The sequence below is a fragment of the Sceloporus undulatus genome, chromosome 3 (assembly GCF_019175285.1).
Source record: "Sceloporus undulatus isolate JIND9_A2432 ecotype Alabama chromosome 3, SceUnd_v1.1, whole genome shotgun sequence".
Lineage (NCBI taxonomy): Eukaryota > Metazoa > Chordata > Lepidosauria > Squamata > Phrynosomatidae > Sceloporus > Sceloporus undulatus.
In genome coordinates this window covers 265397789-265418901 of record NC_056524.1, presented here as the reverse complement: position 1 = coordinate 265418901, position 21113 = coordinate 265397789, and the positions used below count along the sequence as shown (strand labels likewise).

The window sequence follows — 21113 nt, the reverse complement described above, 5'->3', positions numbered from 1 at the left end:
TGCCATCTACGTTATGCCCAAGCTGATACTTACTGTATTGCTGGAGTTTCTCTGTGTACTCTGAATCTGTATTGTTCTGTTGCTTCCTACCGAAGAGAAAAGGAAGGAAGGATCAAATCCACAGCAATGTTACTTCGCTCCTGGTCATCTTTCCACCAAGATCTAAGCACCAGATTACACACTTATTCAGTCTCTCTCTCTCTCTCTCTCTCTCTCTCTCTCTCTCTCACACACACACACACACACAGAGTCATAATCTAGTCTTGTCATTTTACCAAAACCAACATTTATTCTAACATCACATTTTAAATGTCAATGTTCAGAGTTAACACATACATGTTTCAGAACTCCCTTTAAAACCCTCAAACCATTTCAGGACCATCTATTATAATAATAATTACTAATTTGTTTTATTTATATACCGCTATTCCAAAGATCATAGCGGTGAACAGCAAGTAAGCTAATTAGCAAGTATGCTAATTTGCCCCCAACAGTCTGGGTACTCATTTTAGCGACCTTGGAAGGATGTAAGCCTGAGTCCATGCACAGTCATTAGTTATGTGTGAACAACAGTTGGGAAGCATTTGATTAACGTTAGGAATACCATGTAGATTATTATGGATTGCAAACAGCAATGAGGTATCATAAGAGTTGCAGTTCCACAACCTCTGGAAGGCCACACATCATCCATCACTGATGCAGACAAAAGACCCAAACCCAACTATCAATGGGATAGGATCAGTGATTTGACCCTTCACTTCACTGGAGTTTATAGAGCAAACTCTTCTAGAGCCAGTACCTGAAGCAGACAATGGCAATTACTACCATAGCGATCAAAAAGACTAGAGCTGCAGTAGCTGATCCCACAATAAGAGGCAGTTCCTGGAAGCTCTTGCTACTGGAGCCTGTGAGGGGAGGGAAAAGAGATAGGAGTGTTGGAAAGCAGCAACATCAGAAAATACAAGGAAAAGGGTAGGAAGGCAGGAGCATGTACGAATGAAAGGAGACAGGAGAAAATTCATACCATCCTCCACTGCTGTCCGAAGCTCCATTGGGAAACTGTACTGGCCATAACCAGCCACTGTACGTGCCCGGACCTGTACCATGTATACAGCATTGGGCTTCAGCCCTTCCAAGCGAACCATGTTCTTCTGGCTGGTGACAGTATTGGCAATGCCATCACTCTGGCCCTGCTGTGGGGAAATTGGAAAGAGGATCAAATCCAGCTTATTTACTGCCAAGCCAGGTGCCTGAACCATAATGGTGGTGAATGATTTCACACATGTGAAAGATTTATATGATTTGAACAGAATAACCTGGTTTCCCTATGGATTTATATTTACGCAGGAAGCAACATCACTGAACATCTGACTGTTGCCCATCTAGTTTAGTACCACCTACTCCAATTAATAACAGCACTAGCAGGAGAGGCCCTTCTTTCAGTTCCACAGCTTTCAGATATATGGTTGCTGGGGACATAAGATAATGCATTCTTTGCAGCTGGCCCTAGACTTTGGAATTTCTTCCCATTGAAAGGTGAAGATTTTCTTTATACAGACAGGTTTTAGAACTGAAGGCTATTAAGGAAAGGGCTGTAAGAGGGTGATGTATTCTTTTAAAATTTACATTTAAACTATTTGTTTATCTTTTAAAGTATATGTTTTAAACAGTTTTTATATGCTTACAATTTACACTCATTCCTCCTGATTCATGAGGAGATCTGTTTCAGAACCCTTCCCCCCCGCAAATCAGAAATACTGAAGATATTCAAGCCCCATTGGTTATAATGGAGGTGCGCTCCCATGCACACTCCCCATTTTGTCTCTCCCCGACGGCCGTCTGCAAAGGACCAAAACTGCAGACCCCAAATTTGCAAATGGGGAGGGAAGAGTGTAATTCTGTTTTAATGTCGATTCTTTGTATGTCTTTAATTATATTGTAATCACTTTAATTTGTAAGCTGCCTTGAGTCTCAGTCTTGGGGAGAATGTGGGATATAAGTAAAGTTTGTTTCAAACACAAAGTTATTAAACATATCCAGGATAACCTAAACAGCACTTAAAATGTCTTCTTGAGACATTCAATATTCTCTACCTAAAAAATGGGCTTGTTGCCTTACAAAGAATGGAGATGACCAGGTTCTCAAAGGAAGTATCTGTTGTGTTGCTAATAAAATTTTAATTTTATTTCTTGGATTTTAAGATGCTTTGTCTCCCAGTACCCACATGGCTAAAAGAAGGACTGGCTTACCTGCAAGGATATCCCTCTATACCATCTTAACTAAGAACAACATCTTGACAAAATGCAGGCCTGTGACTAACATTGTCATAGCCTGGAGAAGAAACTAGTGGAGCTTTGAACGCTTGCAATATGTATTTTGTACAATTTGTTAGACCAATAAAGGTAATACTATTTTGTGGATTTTGGAAATTATTAAAAAATACAGTACTGTGTATAAAATTGCCTTCATGTTTAGACTTGGGTGCTATCTGCAAAATATCTCATTATATAGGTACAAATATTCATATATATAAATCTGAAATCCCAAACACCCCTGGTCCCAAGTATATTGGATAAGGGATGATCAGCCTGTACTATGTATCATTTGTCCTTGTGGACAAGCTCCAATCCTAAAGCTTGATAGGATTAAATCCCTGCTAGCAGATCAACTTTACCTTCTCAAAGTACTTGATCTCATAGTCCAGGATGATCCCATTGGGTTGTTTGGGTGGTTCCCAGGAAAGAGTCATGCTGCTTCCAGTGCTGCCATGTTGGTGCATCGTGGGAACTGCTGAAGGGGCTGCAGAAAAGATAGAGGAGCTGGCTGTTAGCTTCCCTCTTTTGTAACAGAAATAACAGCCATGCACCAAACACCAGTTGTGTTCCCTGGCAGAACTAAAGAGGTAGCTTGTGTGTTCGGCATCAGCCATAAACCCTATACAGTACTAGGCCTTGGGGAGAAACTTTGTGCCATCTTTTAAGGCTTGGTGGATGGCTGTCGAAGAGCTGCACTGGGCCCCCAATAAGTCTTGGAGGGCCACATCCCTTACAAAAATAAATAAACCAGTTTTTGCCCCAATTTCCACCCAACACTCCCTACAGTTTTGGGCTCCTCTAAGTTAAGAAAAAGGCCCAGGAGACCACACCCCGAACTTTTTTTTTGCAACAGGAGATGATATGGAAGTCACTTCCAGTTCACTTTTTTTAAGGCCTCTCTTTGAGGATTACCTTGCAAAGTCAGGAGGCAGAAGGCTCCTGTAAGCACCAGCTGAGAGTGCTTCACTCCTTCCTCAGAACCACTCAAAAGGAATCAAATCCATTCAAGAGCCAAGCTATGTTTAACATAGGGGCCAAGAGTGCCATCACATTTAATAAGGGAACAGGATGTAGTCACCAGGTTGGAAGATGCACACTATCCTATGGAAGTCAAAGCCCTTTAGCTTATTCTAATACAGTACTACACATATTCTCAAATTATCACCCTTGTGAAAGGACAGTGCTCCTTCACCAAAAACCAGTGTTTTCCTACCAGCTGCATTGGAAGTCTTATCTTTGGGCCTCAAGAAAGGGCAGCCTTTATAATTCTAGAAGCAATAAAGACTGTCTTTCTCTATTTCTCTTTCCCAACCAACTTTATTCACTAACTTGTTTCATTCTGTGCACGGAAGCTGATTCAAATTCACAAAAATATCAGTCTTGTGCAACAGCTGGCAGGCCAAGATTTCAGAAACAAGGAAAAGAGTTAATGTCATCCTCCCTCGCCTCTGGATGCCTCAAAAATAACCACCAACATGTTCACATTCTCTGCAATGCAGAGATTCAAAACCTTTTGTTAGATGAAAGATCAAATTCCACTCACCAGCCTCCCCTGGATTCCACAGTACCTACAAGTTTTCAATTCAATTTTACATATTTTACAACCACAATCACAATCTTGAAGGTTCTTGTGTATCACTGGTTCAAAAGATGTTGTCTATGTACTGTTCCTTGGGACAGATTCAAGCTATATTCACCTGTGGTTTTTCCCATGCAGTACTCACCTGCTTGGTTAGTGGTGATGTTCACAGAGGCAAATTGAGGGTTCTGGGGGTTTTTGCTGGAGACTCCATTCACTGCTTGGATCTCAAAGGTATATTGCGTATGGGCCATCAGGTTGCTGATGTAGATGTGCCTCTCAGTCAGACCAAGCTGGCGGGGGACAAACTCCACATTGTCATCACAGCGCATGCACAGCCGGCGCTCCACACTGCACTTCTTGCAGATGACGTTATAGAGGAGGTCATCTCGGCCACCCGAATCCCTCGGCTCACTCCATTCCAGGACCAGTGATGTCTCATTTACGTTGGATATGACATTACGTGGAGCCGATGGGACACCTGTAGTGAGATTAAGATTGCTCAAAGTGTCAAAGAAACCTGAGTCTTTCCCTTGCTGCTAAAGACTGGGACTACTCTAATGCCTTACTCCTCCTTATAATAATGCTTTGCACTTTATACAGGGCTTTAGGAGAGAAGGAAACAATTTGTTTACTATTTAGGTAAGGAATGAAAATGAATTTCCTAAACTCAAGCTACTAATGGGCGGCAGAATTCTTCAGGGATAGGCTTTGCTAAATATTCTTAGGAGGAAGGTTGAATTCCCCAACACTTAGTGCAAAAAGAAAAAGATCTTCTAAGGCGTTTTTGCTTTGAAAATGTTTTGCTAAGTCATAGTTTTGGATTCAAAAAAGCAATGGGTCAAGAGAAGAGAACTTCTATAATACTGCAAGTGGGTATTCAATTATACCCCAGTTTCTCAACTCTATTTACATATGGATGAAATTGGGGGAGGTAGCACACCCTACACACTCCACATGGCATTTGGGGAACCCATATTTTCATATTTCATATCTGGAACTAACATGTTTTTGAGAGGTCATGATGACTTTTAGGAACACTAGGTAAGGTTCTCAGGATAAAAGGAGTAAAGATCCAAAGCATGTGGACGATTCAGTTAATAATATAAGCAAGGCTAAATGGGTATACTAATTTCTCCTCCCCTCCCCTCGTCCTCTGCTTTTCCTCTTGCACTAAGAATCAAAGAATATTTCATTGCTCCAAAGTAGTAAGCCAGTTCTCTCTGCCTATCCCTGCCATGTTTCCAACCAACCTCTGTGTCCACCCCGGGGTTGTCCTGATCCAGTCACTGTTTTTGTCACCCTAAAGTTAAAATCATCAACCAATCCATAAACCCACTGTCTTGGGAAAGAACATCTAGTCTTTGTAACCTTGCAAGATAGCCCATCCCCAGAGGCTACTTTCAGGTATAAATATTGGTCTCAAAAACCTAGCCTTTGCGCACACAGTACACATAAAGTTGTCCCAAGCTGCACAACATTTATGTTCTGTGTTGCCCTCAAACCTCAGTCTAAGCCACTCCTACTATCTGTGCACTGACTACTCTTCAGATAGGTAAATATTGCCCCTCTTAAAAACCCCTCAAACTCCACTCTCTTGTTTCCATATTTTCATTTTGGTTAGCTCTGGATGTGTGATTTGCTACTATATGAGTGGGTGTGATTTCACTCTGCATTTTTCTGAATAAAACGCTCTTAATTCACCCAAAATTGGGGTTTTCCTTGGTTATTACCGGTACACACATGTGGCAATGGTCCTAAAGATTGCCCAGCCTCTTGCAAGGCTAATTTCCCCAACATTCAAAGTAACACTGACATACTTGGTGGGGACCCCCCTGTTGATCACTTTTCTTTGAGTAATGGGCAGGAGCATTATGATGAATATTCTGACTGCCCATTATCTTTTGGGCAAGGTACAAAGTATTGGTTATTACCTTTAAAGCCCTATATAATCTGGGCCCATAACTATGGGACTGCCATATAATCAGCTCCGTAAACTCAGGTCTGGGGGACATTTACTCCAGTTAGTCAGCACCAGGCTTGGAACTGTTACCCAGATGACTTTTTCTTTAGCCACCCCAAAATTGTGGACCAACCTGACAGAGGAGATTCAACAGCTGGAGACACTGTCTCAAACAGCACTGAAGTCCAATTTCATCCAGCAGACCTATCCAGGTGATTTTTCAACTATGAATTTTTAAATTATGAACTGAATCTTTTTAATATGTATGCTCATGTTGTGCTCTTTTAACTATGATGCATTTTAATTGGTGTGATGTGTTTTTAACTGATGTTATGGGTCCATCTGTTGTTGTGTTTTAATCTGTTGTTCCCCACCTCAATTGAAAATGAGAGGTGGGTTATAATGATGTTGATTTTCTCCAGGAAAGAATAAAACTTCTACAGCAGTTGGGATAGCTAGGGAGAGAGTAAATTTTCTTATAAATTTATAAGTAAATGGGAAGTAGCTGGCAAATATAGCAATTACAACCCTACTTGAAGAGTTATAGCCTTGAAACTGTTGGGCCCGAACAGACAGGCCAAAATAAAGCTGCTTTGGGTCACTTTGGAGGTATGCGGTTTAAATGACACATGCATCTTAAGAAGCCAGAAGCTGTGCCAAAGCTGCACACTAGTCCTTAGGACTGGAGCGTGGCTTTGGCATGGCTTCTGGCCTTTTAGGACAAATGCAGCATTTAAACAGCATACCTCCAAAGTGACCCAAAGCAGCTTTATTTTGGCCTGTCTGTACAGGCCCTGTTATTAATGCTTTTGCAACCTTTTGTTTCAGCTGTTTCAATACACTATATGTGGGGCTGCATTGAAAACAAATCAGAAAGGTCCATTAGTTCAAAGTACGCTGGCCAGACTGTTCCCTGGAATTACTTGATACGATCATATTATGCCAGTACTTTGCTAGCTGCACTGGCCATAAATTTGTCCCCAGGACTAATTCAAAGTGCTGATTTAAAAGTTTAAAGTCCTAAACAGCCTGTATTCAATTTACCTTTTTTTTTTTTTTTTTAAAAAAGGTCTTTTATTTTATTTATCCACCTAGGTCCTAAGGTCCATCTCTAGGTGTTCCCATGTCAAAATGAGATATTTTTGGGACTATACTCCTTAAACTGCCAGCCAGCATTGATGCTGACCGTGCTGGTGGAGGAACTGTAGAGGTGCGTTTGAAATGCCGTGTTCAAGCAGCATTGAGGAGTTGGGAAAACACTCAGCCTGTTACAGACAGCCAAATAAAGCTGCTTCGAATCACAGTGGAGGTATGGTGTTTCAATGAGCATGCATCTTAAGAGTCCGAAAGCCAACAAAGCCATGCTCCAGGTGGAGCATGGCTTTGGTGCGACTTCTGGACTCTTAGGACGCATGCATCATTGAAACACATACCTTCACTGTGACTCGAAGCACTTATTTTGGCTGTCTGAGGCCTCAGTTTTTTTTTAGTGCAAATGTGTTCTTTCCCCTCATTCCTGATCTAAGCTCGGAGAAAAAGGGTAATGCAAGTTTACAGCACAGTCGAGCCTGAACTTGGGAAAAATAAGCTGCAGAAAACATCACCTGGGTAGCATTTCTGACATCAACGCACACACGTTTGTGAAGCAGCTTTGCAAATATTTTTGAAAATGTTTGTGGGCCTTTTTTTTAAATAATAAGGTGATGGATGAACATATAAGTGGATCCATGTGCTGCTTTAGGAAATAATTGGGGTGGGGGAGGGCTGGCAGCCCATAAGAAGCACTGGAGGATAAGCAAACAGAGCCAGTTTTCCACTTTCTGGCACGAAACGGTTAAATGTGAAATTCACTCCAGTCCAAAGAAGTGAAGTCAGCCAACTCTCAGACACTTGGATGGCTTTGAAAGCACTGAACTAATTCATGGTGGATGGGAGTATCAAAGTTGTGATGGATATGGATTCCCTTTGGTACCAGAGGCAGTATATCAGCTGCTGGGGAGTATGAGTGGAGCCTACAACTGGATGAGGGATATAAAGAATATTTGCAAATTTTCTCACACTTAACTAGAAAGCATGCCTTGACATCTTAAGACATTCTGTCAAGAACCATGTCAACTACTGCAAGATTTTTCATCCTTTTGTCAGTGGAAAAAGTCCAGCACTTTTCTCCCACAATTTTATGAAGGAAATTTTTGAGCGTGTGATAACTTACGGTATTCTGTCTGTCTATCACCTATTTATTTATCTATCTAACCCCATGTATATCACACAGAACAGTGAACCTTTTGTCAAAAATACAATTTTTGCACAAAAGACCTTTTGTCACAGCCCCAAATTGTAGAAAAATCAATGAGAAAATTTCTGGAATTTCACAGAGCAGGGAGGAAATATTTGAAACTATTTCTTCTTCTACATGAGAATGAAGTAAGTGAAGATTTATATTCCTATATTATATTCAAGTCTTGATGTCCTACTTTTGGCCTTCTCACAGACAAAAGGTAGGTCAGCTAAACCAGGGATGGGAATCGTGGTGCCCTCCAGATGCTGTTTAACTGCAGATCCAAGCAATCCTCACAACTGACTATGTTATGTTGATTAGAATTACTCAGTGGTGTAATCCAACAACATCTGAAGGAGCCCATCTGACCTCTGACTTAAAAGAATATAACATGGTGGACTAAGGGCATCACTAAGGCTACCTGCTGAACTCATGGAACAAACAATTCAATTTGTGTTGCTCATATAGCAGAAAGCCATGCTTTCATTCAGCCCAATCCACAGTCAGACCCCCTATCTGCACTGCACAAATAATCCAGTTTGACACCATTTTAACTGCCATGGGTAAATACTATGGAATTCTGGGATCTTTAGTTTGTTGTGGCACCAGAGCTTTCAGACAGAGAAGGATCATAAAATGACAGTTCCTAGAATTCCACAGGATTGGGCCATGACATTTAAAGTGGTGTCGAACTGGATTATTTGTGCTGTGCACAAAGGAGCTCTGTCTGACTGCGGATTGGTCTGAATGATTTTCTTGTACCCATGAAGGGGATCCTGTTGAACAAGACTTTTTGCTAGATAAGCTCCACAATCTGAATTTCTTGTGCCATGAGTTCAGTAGATAGCCTTAGTCATGCCCTTAGTCCAGCATGTTCTCTTCTTTAGGTAAGAGGTGAGACAGGTTCCTTCAGATGGATTATTTCTGCAGTGAGGATGTAGCCAGGAATGGAATCAGATTTTGGAGAGGGCCCTGGATATATCTTGCCATCTGCATCTTCTGGGCATCATTTTCAATCATTACCCCCTGGTAGCTTTGTAAACAAACACTTTCCAAGATTGGAGGTTAATGGGAATCGTCCACTTGCTTGGGGTTTGTGGGTTGACGTCTTGCAGATTAAACTTGGTTTTAAACTGACATTGGCTGAGATCCTACATTGGTGCATAGAGTTCTGCATGTGCAGAATCACATGCACTTTGAAATGGAGTGCACCCATCTTTTCCTTCTCCTGGGAGCAAAGAGAAGCTGGATTTTCATTGTCTGAAATCACCTCTCCACTCTTTCCCTTCTTCATCAGCAAGGGGTCCCTCTTAGAGCTGCTGGATGTGGGGCATTTTTGGTCAGAGTGCAAATGCAAGTGAATAGGTTTCTGTGCCCTTTCAAAATGATACTTACGCAAGCATACTGTAAGCCACAAGCAGGATACTAGTCACTGAGACATCTTACATTTCTTTAGGCAGAGTGGAATAATAGGCCCCAAAGAAATATTTCTCCAAAAAACAGAACCTTTCAGGAAAGACTTACTGGTGCAGGCACTGTCTGGGGGGTCGGTGTCTGCTCGGAAATAGTTGTTTTGGCAAGTGCAAAGGGTGGCTGCTAAAGAGGTCGTCCGGCTGTTAGGGGGGGCAGGCGGAGCACAGACCTTCCCCTTGCTTCGACTTGTAGGTGCCTGGACCACAGGCTGCAAGAGAAAACACACAGAAAAAGAGAGGTTAGCTTCCTGCACATCAGAGAGTCTGGTGTGGCCCACAATGCAAAAACATTTTTACTGCATTGCATTTTTATTGATTTGCATGTACAGTGGCCCCACCACAATCACTGGGGTTTGGGGTGAAGGACCCCCATGAATGTGGGGAATGCCAAAATAATAATAAAAAACATGCCTTCATGACATCATCTCCTCCAGAGTACAAAAATTACATTTCTGATTGCAGCTCCCAGAAATTTGGTACTCTGGGAGTTGTAGGCTGAATCTTCACTGAGGAATAATGCAGTTTGACACCACTTTAACTGCCATGGCTCCATCCTAGGGAATCCTTGGATTTGTAGTATGTGGTGGCACCAGTGCTCTCTGACAGAAAAAACTAAATACCTCACAAATCTTACAAATCCCAGTTGGCAAAATAAAACAGAATAGATTGCAAAATCTTTGCAAATTTAATTCATACTGGTCTATGATGAGCCAATCCAGTCCAAGATCCCTGTAATGTTTTTCTTCTATCCTGGTGGTTTTAAATCTCTCTCTCTCTCTCTCTCTCTGTGTGTGTGTGTGTGTGTGTAGAGAGAGAGAGAGAGAGAGAGAGAGAGAAGGAGAGAGAGTCCCTCTCTCAATTGTGGATGGCCACCATACTTCCAAAATTATGTCTCAATCAACTCTCTGACTATGGCGACCCTACTACAGGGTTTTCTTGGCAAGTTTCTTCAGAATGGATTTACCACTGCCATCCTCTGAGGCTGAGAGAGTATGACTTGCAGCTTCAACTTGCACACGATTCTCTGTGTTTTTGCTCGGTGTACTGAAAGCATTTTATTGCTCATTGCCAGTACACTGTATATAAATTTTGGCATTCATCTTATGGCCAAACATGGCTACCTTGGCTTTTTGAAAAAGGGATCTTGTAGCACCCTTTGAGACTGTGAGAAAGAAGCTGTAGCATAAGCTTTCATAGACTTGGTCTACTTCCTCAGATGCACGGAGATGCAAGGTTATGCTACAACTTCATTAGTACAGTTAGTAACAAAAGTGCTACAAGGTCCCTTTGCATGCTGATATTCCAAATGAACAGGGCTACGTCTCTGAATTCTACCTCTGATTCTTGTTCTACTTGGTGGAGCTTTACACTAGAATTTAACATTTGGAAGATGTTAACTCTTCCCTGATGTCATGTGGGATCATGTTTGTTCCTCAGCTGTACAAGGCTCTTGCCTTCTTTGGTTTTGGGGATGTATCTTTCAACTACCGCAGGAATTCTAGCAGAAAAGAGAAGCAGCTTGTGTTGGGATGCCTTCTGACCTCGGGGGTGGCCTCCATGGATTGACTGTTGCAGAAGACTTGGGTTGGGAGAGCCAAGAGATTTTCCTTTTCACCCTCCAGTCCCCTGGGGCCTGGAACAACCAACCACGTTCACGACACATGGCTTGTCTGCCTGAGTCACTGCCACAGTACCTTCCTTTCCTTTCCATTCCCTTCTCTTTTCTCTCATTTATTATTTGCTACTGCTTTCGAAAATAAATTTTTGAGGCAGAAGAAATACACAAAAGCAGAAAAGAAAAGCAAAAAGGGAGAGGACACACAGAAGACACTAAAGTGCATTTGCTTTAATAATGTCACTCCTGCCAACACAGTCCAAAATGAGTTGGTCCATCAACAAAATCTGTCACTGCAGATTCAAACTATTGTCTGGAAGAATCGATGACACTGAAAGTTTTCTATTAGAAGTAGAACTTTGGGAAAAGCTCCTATTTTTGCACTATAGCTCCCATTATCCTCCAGCCAGTATGCTGCTGTTGTTGTTCTGTGCCTTCATGTTGCTTCCAACTTATGGTGAACCTATCATTATTATGCTACAATCAGCCAAAAATACAAATGGGAAACTTGGCAGAATGCACGGCTGGTTTCCCTTTGTGAGAGCAATGAATCAATCAGTCTAGGAAGACTTCCATTAATTATAATTTGACATTTCAATCCAAACTGGGAAATTAGAGTTAACAGCTTCAGAGTCAAGCCAGGATATCATATTCTGAAGTTAATTTAATATCCTGGCTTATTTCTGGTTTATCCAGTGCTTGAATACTTCATTAGTATGGGGAACGGGGAGAGATGTTTGGGAAGAAAAGGCTAAATTAACAGTAGAAGCATGAGGCAGGAGAGGCAAAAGTGATCCAAGTCCATCAGGAGGAGATAGAGGTCGTGCCTACACTGGCTGGGATATTCTGAAGGCATCCTGGACCCGAAGCAGCTCCCCCCCCCATTTCCTTAGCCCTCCATTCTGACACCAGTGGCAGAGCGGGATGCATTTTAAACATCTGGAGCAAACAGGGGGTTATTTAAACCTGTTTTAATAGGTGTATACCCCAGGTTTTGCATTGAACAGGCCAGACGTCATCTGATCTGTTTGCATCAATCTCCAGATTTCAACCATGCATCGACCATGCCAGGGAGGACACAGGGGCAGGCTGGTTTATTTGACCTATGCAGACAGGGCCAGAACTGCAGTGAAGAGGCCTCCCACCTCCCCAAAATTTCATTTAAGCAGAGCTGACTCTGCCTGCAGTATATTTGGAGACTTTCTCTCTGTAGCCCTGAGGACTAGAAACATTCCCGTTTCCATAAATGTTTCAACTTCTGGAAAGGTGGAAAAGATATTGTGCTGCAGGTTTGGATTTCAAAACCTGCAGCATTTTATTGCAGCCGTGCCTGTTTTCCACACTCCCACCAACTCTGGGAACTGTGCTCCAAAAAAGATAATAATACACAAATCCAACCCACTGAGGGCAGGATGAGACTAGGCAGCAGTAAACAGGAAGGGTTAAGGATTCCTCCCTACATGCAGTCAGCTCAAAGGCTCAGCCCAAGTCTGCCGACCCGCTGAAGGCTGCCAAGGCAAAGCTTCCTTCATCGAGGCTAACCACAGAGAAGTGCCACAGGAATCTGGAGTGTGACAGGAAATTGTCAGGACTCCACCGAAACCAGAGTGGGTGGACTCCACTGCCCTTGCCCTTTCGCTGGGCTCCGATCAGACACACAACTCCAACATTCACCCTCCCTTTGCTAGATATTTGACTTCTTCCCATTCCCTTTCCAGACATGCCATAATGGAGAAAGAGCGTGGATGAGACTCCTTTTAAAACTGCCCCCATCCAGAACTGAATGCTTAATATGGCTGTGGGATGTGCAGGATAGGAGATTATGGGAGCCGTATTCCAAAAATTCACTTTACCAAGCTCTGATCATAAAGGAACGGCAACTACTTGGGGCCTTGGTATCTGCTGGGGTTTAGTTCCAGGGTATCAAAATCTGCGGATGTGCAAGTCCCCTTGTATATAATGGCAGAGTAAAATGGTGTCCTTATATAAAATGGCAAAATCAAAGTTTGCCTATTGGACACACACATACATAGTCACTCCTCCAGTTTCATGGGGGATCCATTCTGGACCCCCTCGCAAAAACAGAAATGTGTGCAAAATGTGGATCTCAAGTGGATCTCAAGTCCGCGAAGACAGAGGGCTGACTGTATGGTATTTTCAAGCCGTGGATGCTTGAATCCAGTGCAATCTGCACAGAATGGTTCCTAGAGCTATTATACTTTCTTGGGCTCCAGGAGATCCCAATCATTATCCCCCAACTCCAGAGAGTTCATTGATTTTTTTTTTTGGGGGGGGACTTTGAAAAAAGGCTAAGAAAAAGCTTCCAGGTCAGGGCTGGACTTAGCTTGGGCAACAACCAGTTGTTGACCTTGTTGGTCTGCCTGATGCCCTTCAGGGCTTGTTCCCAGAGACTCATTCTTCCTTCTTTCTACCCGGCTGCTTCTCCAGATTGCTTATGGCCCAGGATCTCAACAATAATTAACTTCTGGAATTCAGTGCCACATGATGCAATTATGCTCCTTGGCTCTCATGACTTTTCTTTAAAAAAAGCAAAACAAAACTACAATAACAATCCAAAAGTAATTGCACAAATTCATGGGGAGCAGGCTATTATTAGTCATAAATAGCTTAGACGTCAGCTCCTGTGTTTATAGCCCTTTGCTTATAAGACTAGCAACCTGAGAAGGGGGCATGGCTCTCACCAGCATGTCTAGACTGTAAGTTTCCAAGGATCGGTCAGGTTGGCCACTGTTGAAACTGTGTACTGGGTTAGATGGGCTTTTGATTCAATGCGGAATTGAAGGCAGTGCTTAGGTTTTAATGCCAAGATGCCATTGAGTAACAAGGACTGGCTTTTGGGCTGCATCCACACTGCAGAATTACTACAGTCTGACACCGCTTTCACTGTCATGGCTAAATGCTATGGAATTCTGGGATCTGTAGTTTTGTGAGATATTTAGGCTCCTCTGTCAGAGAGCTCTGGTGCCACAACACATAACAAATCCCAGGATTCCACAGGATGGAGGCATGACAGTTAAATCGGTGTCAAACTGCATTAATTCTGCAGTGTGGTAGCAGCCTAAGACAGAGGATAGAAGATGTGCTACAGAGGATACAGCTCGACAGAACCCTACCCAAGCTGTGGACATCCTGATCTTTTTGAGAAAACAACAAACAGGCATGTGACGCACTTAATAAGACAAACAGGTTTATAATGACATTAATTTTAGTAGCTTGCAATACACTTCCTTCAGATCCAATATGCAGGCACATATATATAAACTTGTAAGACAAGGAAACACCACCCTCCATGGAATACACTAAGGATTTGTAAAATGGTCAAAAACATGTTTCCCAACTGCTAAGAAACTCTGACAAGAAGAAACACGGACTGATGAGAATCTTCACAGTCTGGGACTTATTCAAAGCAAAATTCATTTGTGGTTATTTTGTGCAGAAGCACATAAAATTCTTGTTGTGTGTTTTCAATCCTCCGTGCAAAGTTTGTGCAGAATAAGTCCTGAATTGCTAGTTGTTTGTGTTTGTGAAAACTTTTTTCCAGCAAGAAAAAAATTGTTAAAATTATTTGTTCCTTTCTCAGAGAAGAAAATTCATGGAATACTGCATTCCTAGCCCACACAATAATTCCTGGTGGCAACTGGTTGTGATGTTACACCAGTTCCAGTTGTTGGAATTAGCTGAAAAATTGATATATTTTGCACGTTTGGAGTGGGGTGAGGCTACGGGAAGCACACTGTCACATTTCTGTGATGTTTTTGTGTGGCCTTGGACTGAATTTTTTAAATTTGGGGAGGGGAGGGGCTTAGGACTTTAGGGGAAATAAAATGCCCCCACAATAGGGCAACATGTGGACTAGAGCTCCTACTTTTTCCACCCCTGCTTTCAGATGATACTGTACTCTATGCATCTGATGAAGCGGCTTGCAATCCACACAAGCTAAGGCTTTGAAAATTGATTCATCTTAAAAGTGCCACCCATCTCTTTGTTGTCTAGCTGTGCCAGACAAAACATGGCTAACAGACTAAATGGCTTTGAAAACTGCTGATCTAATTAATTGTTTCTTATAGCATATCACATGCACTGATGACAGAGCAATTATATCGATAAACACACCCTTGTATTGACTCCATTTTTATCAGCCTAACAGCTATGGCCCAATTTATGTTAGGAAGTTGAGCAACTTCATCCCTAGACCCAGAAGGTCCATGGTTTAATTATATTCACCCACCAACACCCTTGCTTCCCAAATTGCCACTGGCATAATCTCCATCTAGTATACCAAATTTGAAACCGGGGTTCCCCAGAGTTTGGAATATTTTATTTGATGTTTTAATTTTGATAAGGAATGCTGAGGCAATAAATGGGAGGTGATACGCAACAGCAGCGGTCTAAGACGTTGATGTTGCTCTGCAACTTTGACAGAAACCAGTCCTGAAATCTCTGGCAACGCCCATAAGACACTGAATGCTGCCTGCTTCCTGAGCCATTGGTTTTTGCTATAAAGCTTGCGGGAAAAAGGTTCCTCACAGCTTCCTAAGCCAAATAATTTGTGCATGCACTTGACTGGGTTGCTTGCTGTTTTCAGCAGATGAAGGTCTTCTCGGTGGCTGCTCCCAGGTTGGGGAATTCTCTTCCAAGGGAAACTTGGATGACCCCTTCCTTCTTGTCTTTCTACTGAAAGGCAAAGTTATTTTTCTTCAGGGAAGCTTTTGGCAACTGTTTGGACTGTTGGGGCAGAGATTTTTTGAAGGGGGTGCTGAACTTTTTTTTACCCAGAAACATTTTAGTTGCTTCAGAGAAAGTTGTTTTCATATTACAACTGGTTAACTTGTATTTTTAGTATTCCAACTTGTCATGCGTGAGCTGCCTTAAGCTCCTGTTTTGAAAGAAAGATAGAAGATGATAGACAGACAGATAGATGGATAGGTAGACAAACAGATGGCGATTTGTTTAGACAAGGAGAAGCCTTTGTCTGAAACAGTTCCACTGAGTGTTGTCTCCTCTGGTTGGCAATTGCTCACCCAAGCTGGGTTGCCAGTCTCAAACATACAAGCCATGTTCACTGCCTCTGAAGCAGCACTTTGGATCTGTACAGTGGGCCTTTGGTATCCACTGAGGTTTGGTTCCAGGACTCCCCAAAGATACCAATATCTGTGGATACTCAAGTCCCATTAAATACAATGGTGACCCTTATATGAAATGGCAAAGCCAAGGTATCCTTTTTTAGATTTATATCTTCTTTGAATATTTTCAAGCTGTGGATACTTGAATCTGTAGATAAAAAATCTGTGGATATGGAGGGATGATTTTCGTGTGTGTCTTCAAGCATTTCACCCACAGCTTTAGTTTTACCATTACAACAACCCTGTAAGGTAGGCTATGTGAAAATAACGGCATGTTTACACTGACCATGTGGGCGTGCGCTGGAGGTACAAATCTAAGCAAGGCATCTACTGACTTAAAGAGTACAGGAAGCGTGGGAAAGTTTTGACACCTGAGATGTTTTGGAATTGAACTCCCAGATGCTCTAGCCAGCATGGCCATTGATAGAGGATTATGGGGAATATTATCCAAACAATCAGGGGAGGCAAAAATTCCCCAGCACTGCAGTACAGTCTGAGCTGATACCCTACCTGGGTCAAGAGACTGCAATTTGCCTCGTTTTGTAGATCAGGAACAACCTGGTTTTGTAGATTAGGAACAATTTAAGTAAGTTAACCGAAGTACAAACAAGAAAGAAGCAAAAGATCAAGGAAAAGGTGTGTGTGTAAAGGGGGGGGGGCAATCTGTGACAAGCAGAGCTCATATTATTTTTTTGGATTATCAACTCCCTTGGAGATTCTGGACTGGCTAGTAGATTTTTGAACTGTGGTGCTAGAGAAGAATTCTGCAGATAATCTGGACTGCTAACAAGATAAATAAATGAACCTTAGAGCAAATGAAGCTCGAACGTCACCTGGAAGCCAAGATGACTGAACTGAGGCTGTTATACTTTGGACATATGAGAAGACATGACTCCCTAGAAAAGGCAATAATGTTTGGTAAAGTAGAAGGTAGTAGGAAAAGACGAAGATTGCATTTCAGATGGATAGACTCAATCAAAGAAGTCACTGCCTGAGTCTGCAAGACCTGTTGATGACAGGTTGACTTGGAGGTTTCTCATTCATGGGGTCTTCATAAGTTGAAGTCCACTTGATGGCAGTTAAGAGCAATTACTAAGAAATTTTAAAAAACATTTTCAAAAGTCAGGGATATGGGGACTTATAGTGTTAAGTATTTACACAAACAAAGTGTCCTGCCACCCAGGCATTTGTCTTTGCTTCCCCTTCCCAGTGACTGAGAAATGGTGGTGGATTGAGGATGGGGTCCAAAGGGCATTCATCCCTGCTAGACTCTGCCCATATGGAAACGTATGCCAATTTGCCTCCACATTGGGGTTCACCACGCTCTGGCCTTGACCAGCCCCCAGCCATGGCAAGCTGGTATCCCTTTCTGCTCTTCCCCTAAAGCCAGAGCCTGCTTCAATTGCTGGAACAAAGCATCTTGTGTGACCTTCTTCCAGAGGTACGATAAATGCTAGAGGCCACAGCTGTGGGGAACTGGTTCCAAGCCCTTGAACAGGCATCTATTTACAACATTAAATCAACCCCTTTGTTGCGGCGGTGGTCTAAAGATGGGACAAGGGGGAGGATATCTCCCACTCAAAAGAGTTCAAATGGTTGATGAATTAATTTATGTGGGGGCACAAGACTTGCTTCATTTATCCCCTTTTTGCATCAATCATAAGAGATGGAATTGCTTTTAGGAGTAAATACATTTTTTTAAAAAAAAATCTACTCACATTTTGGGGGAACATGGGATCTGCTTTAACTTTGAAGAAGCAATCCAATGTGCTAAGCTCTATCTTGAAAACCAATCCTTGGATAGTCATTCAGATTTCTGGATAAAGTCAGGAACAGATTATTTGCCCCACTGACATGACAGCCATTAGCTGTCATTTCTAGCTACAGTTTGTGATCAGGTTGGAGCCAGGAAGTACAGAACAGCCCTGCCAATCCCCAGCTATTTGAGCTGTATTCCCAACGCAATTTGCTTTTCCATTTTCACAACTTGGAAAAAAGTCTGAATCCCCCAGCTATCATGGCCTCCAGATGTCTTAAAAAAAAGAAGTTTTCCCAAGCACTGCTGCTAATTGCATTTCTAAATCATGATTAAGAAGGAATCCTGGTTAGCTGAAGCAACAATTATGACAATGCTTCTACTGCAGATAATGAAGAAAAGGGGTATTTGGAAATGAAAGGAGCTGGAGAGCAGGAATATTGAGGTCCCCATACCCCAATTCTTCTTCTCAACTGTCAAATCACAACTCAGAGTTTATCCAACACTGTATCTGCACTAGGGAAGCACAGCATGTTCACAAATATTCTTGTTCTTGAAAAGAATGGTTATCTCAAGATGTTATAAGATACCCTCTTGGAAAATTTGTTGGCTGCCACCGAATATTTTGCCCCTTGTGTTATGAAAAAAATAAAATAAAATAATAAATCATTATCAACAATAGCAACATTTTTGTGTCTGCATGCAAAACCTGCATTTTGAGATATATGTCTAGGAAAACCATTTACAATTTTTTTGAGAGAAAAGTCTTGAAATGTGAAAAATCACCCATAAATGTGCAAAAATTCTTATAATCTAACCCAGCAAGGGGAAAACCTCTGAAATGTTTAATTTCTCACGTGTATAAACAAAACAGTAAAGTCTTACATTGCTAATCTGTCTAAATCTTGAAATAGCATTGAATAGCACTAAACAGGGAAGACAAGTAGTAAAGGCTATTATGGTGTCACACATCCCTTTGCAAATGCAGAGAGCACAGTCTTTTCGGTGTCATGGAGTGTTCAGGCTCAGGGCTGTGGATCTTGGATATACAGGAAACAGAAACCAAAAAACTATGCATAAGCGGATGTGCAAAAGGTTGTTCGTGTAACTACTTTGGCTAAGTTTGTCTAAAGAAACTTGCCAAGAAGGATGGAGCCAATCTAATAGGATGCTTTGCTAATGTTGCAATTCTCAGACTGCTGGCCCTGGAAAAAAAAAATCCTGCCAGATTACCTAAACTACTTTATTAGCAAATGTTCCTAAGTGATATCAAACTCCTCCCTTCCGTCTCCCAGTCCCTCGCTGAGTAAGAAAATTGGAACAGAAAGCATCCAAATGGACTGCAATTTGTTTTCATGCTCAAACCAAGAGGACTTGACCCCTTGTAAAGAAAGCGGTCCAGCCCTTAGGATGTGAGCTGAACACTGGGCAATGAAACCCACGGGTCAGGTTGTTACACTTGTTGGCGCAATCCTCTCTTGACTGTCTCAACATTGAGGCAGTTCTCTTAAGGCTTCCTTGCCCAACCAGTTATCCTGGGAAAGCCACTCCTTAAATTGCTCCAGTCTTCAATTTGTTTGATCAAGGAGGAATGGGATGAGCTGGCCTGATCCTGAGGCCGGGCCCTTGATGGTTCAGAGGAAGAGGTATAGTGGAGAACCAGTGTAGGAGATCCAGTTTCAAGTCCTGCCCTTCAAGCTATGAAACTCATTGGTGACCTTGGGCCAGTCATCCTCTTTTGGGCTACCTTAGAGGGTTGTTGTGAAAATAAAAACAGAACAGGGGAAGCATTACCAAGGCCATCTTGAACAGGACAAAAACGTAATTATGAAATATTAATACATTATCCTTTAGGTGGAAAGTTTCAGTTTGGCTGTGCAGGTCCAGAGGATGGCATGTTCTTTCACACGGATAGAAAATCCTAACCACAAAAAACAAAACAAAACAAAACCCTAATAAAGAAAAATCAAGAAATGGGCATACGAATCCTTTGCAGTCAAGAATTCCACCACAGATCCTCTGGTTTACCCGAAGTTGGGGGAAATTACTGTCTGGAGTACAAATCATGTAGTCCCACAACCAGCATGGATGGTAACAAGTATTGACTGTGGTGGAGTTGTAGTCCAAAAACTATACTTTTTCCAAGGTGTGGATGTAGTATTTACAAAGGACAAAGAGGTAACTCCTCACCTGTTCTGTGTCCCACTCCCACCCTCACCAGCACTCCACTATGTTCTAGCAAGAAGCAGCAGAGTTCTGTGTTAGGAAGCGGAGGGATACACATTCAGTACTTGTCACCTTCAACTAGCATATTTAGGAAAGATCTCTCTGCCAGGAATATTATCGTGCCACTGCTAGTCAGATTAAACACTACTGGGCTTGGTGGACCCACAACTCAATGTAGTCTAAGGCACCGTTTCTTAATCTTTAATCCTTTAGATGTTTTGGACTTCACCTCCTGGACATCCCAGCCAGGATGGCCCATTGTCAAGAATTCTGGAGGCAGAAGTCCCAAACATCTGGAAGACCAAACTATGAGAACCTCTAGTTTAAAGCAGCTTCATATGGTCTTTATCAGCCATCCCTGTCCAATCTCCCCTCACAGCAACAGTCACTAGAGCCAACAAGAAGGTTGTACAGAATGAGAGGAAGCACTCAGCTGGCTGCAAGTCTCAACCACTCGCCAAGATCGGGAATAGGAATGAAAGCAGAATGGGAATGATTGTGTGCCAATATTTTTACAGCAGAGAGCTTGAGCTGTAGCATCATAAAAAAAAGTCAGCATAACGTGCACAATGGACGCTAGAGAGTTTTCTTGGTGAATCATCAGGCATATGATGGGACTTTTATTACAGATCTTGCTTGCCCACCAGATCTGTAGATTCTACAATAGCTTCCTGGAATCTGGATGTGCTGGAATAACAAATCCCATCATCCTCAGTCAACACAGTCAGTGGTGGATCCCAAATATGAGTGCATCCCAAGAGCTCC

General features: G+C 42.2%; 1 protein-coding gene across 1 annotated transcript in view; it reads right to left on the bottom strand.

The window, feature by feature from the left end:
* The window catches only part of EPHB3 (EPH receptor B3), a 127810-nt gene that overhangs the window by 11451 nt on the left and 95246 nt on the right, over positions 1 to 21113 (bottom strand). The window contains 7 exon segments of the mRNA XM_042459431.1: positions 34 to 86; positions 800 to 905; positions 1025 to 1193; positions 2675 to 2799; positions 4040 to 4375; positions 9660 to 9759; positions 9761 to 9816. Of these exon segments, the coding sequence (XP_042315365.1) occupies positions 34 to 86; positions 800 to 905; positions 1025 to 1193; positions 2675 to 2799; positions 4040 to 4375; positions 9660 to 9759; positions 9761 to 9816 (945 nt within the window).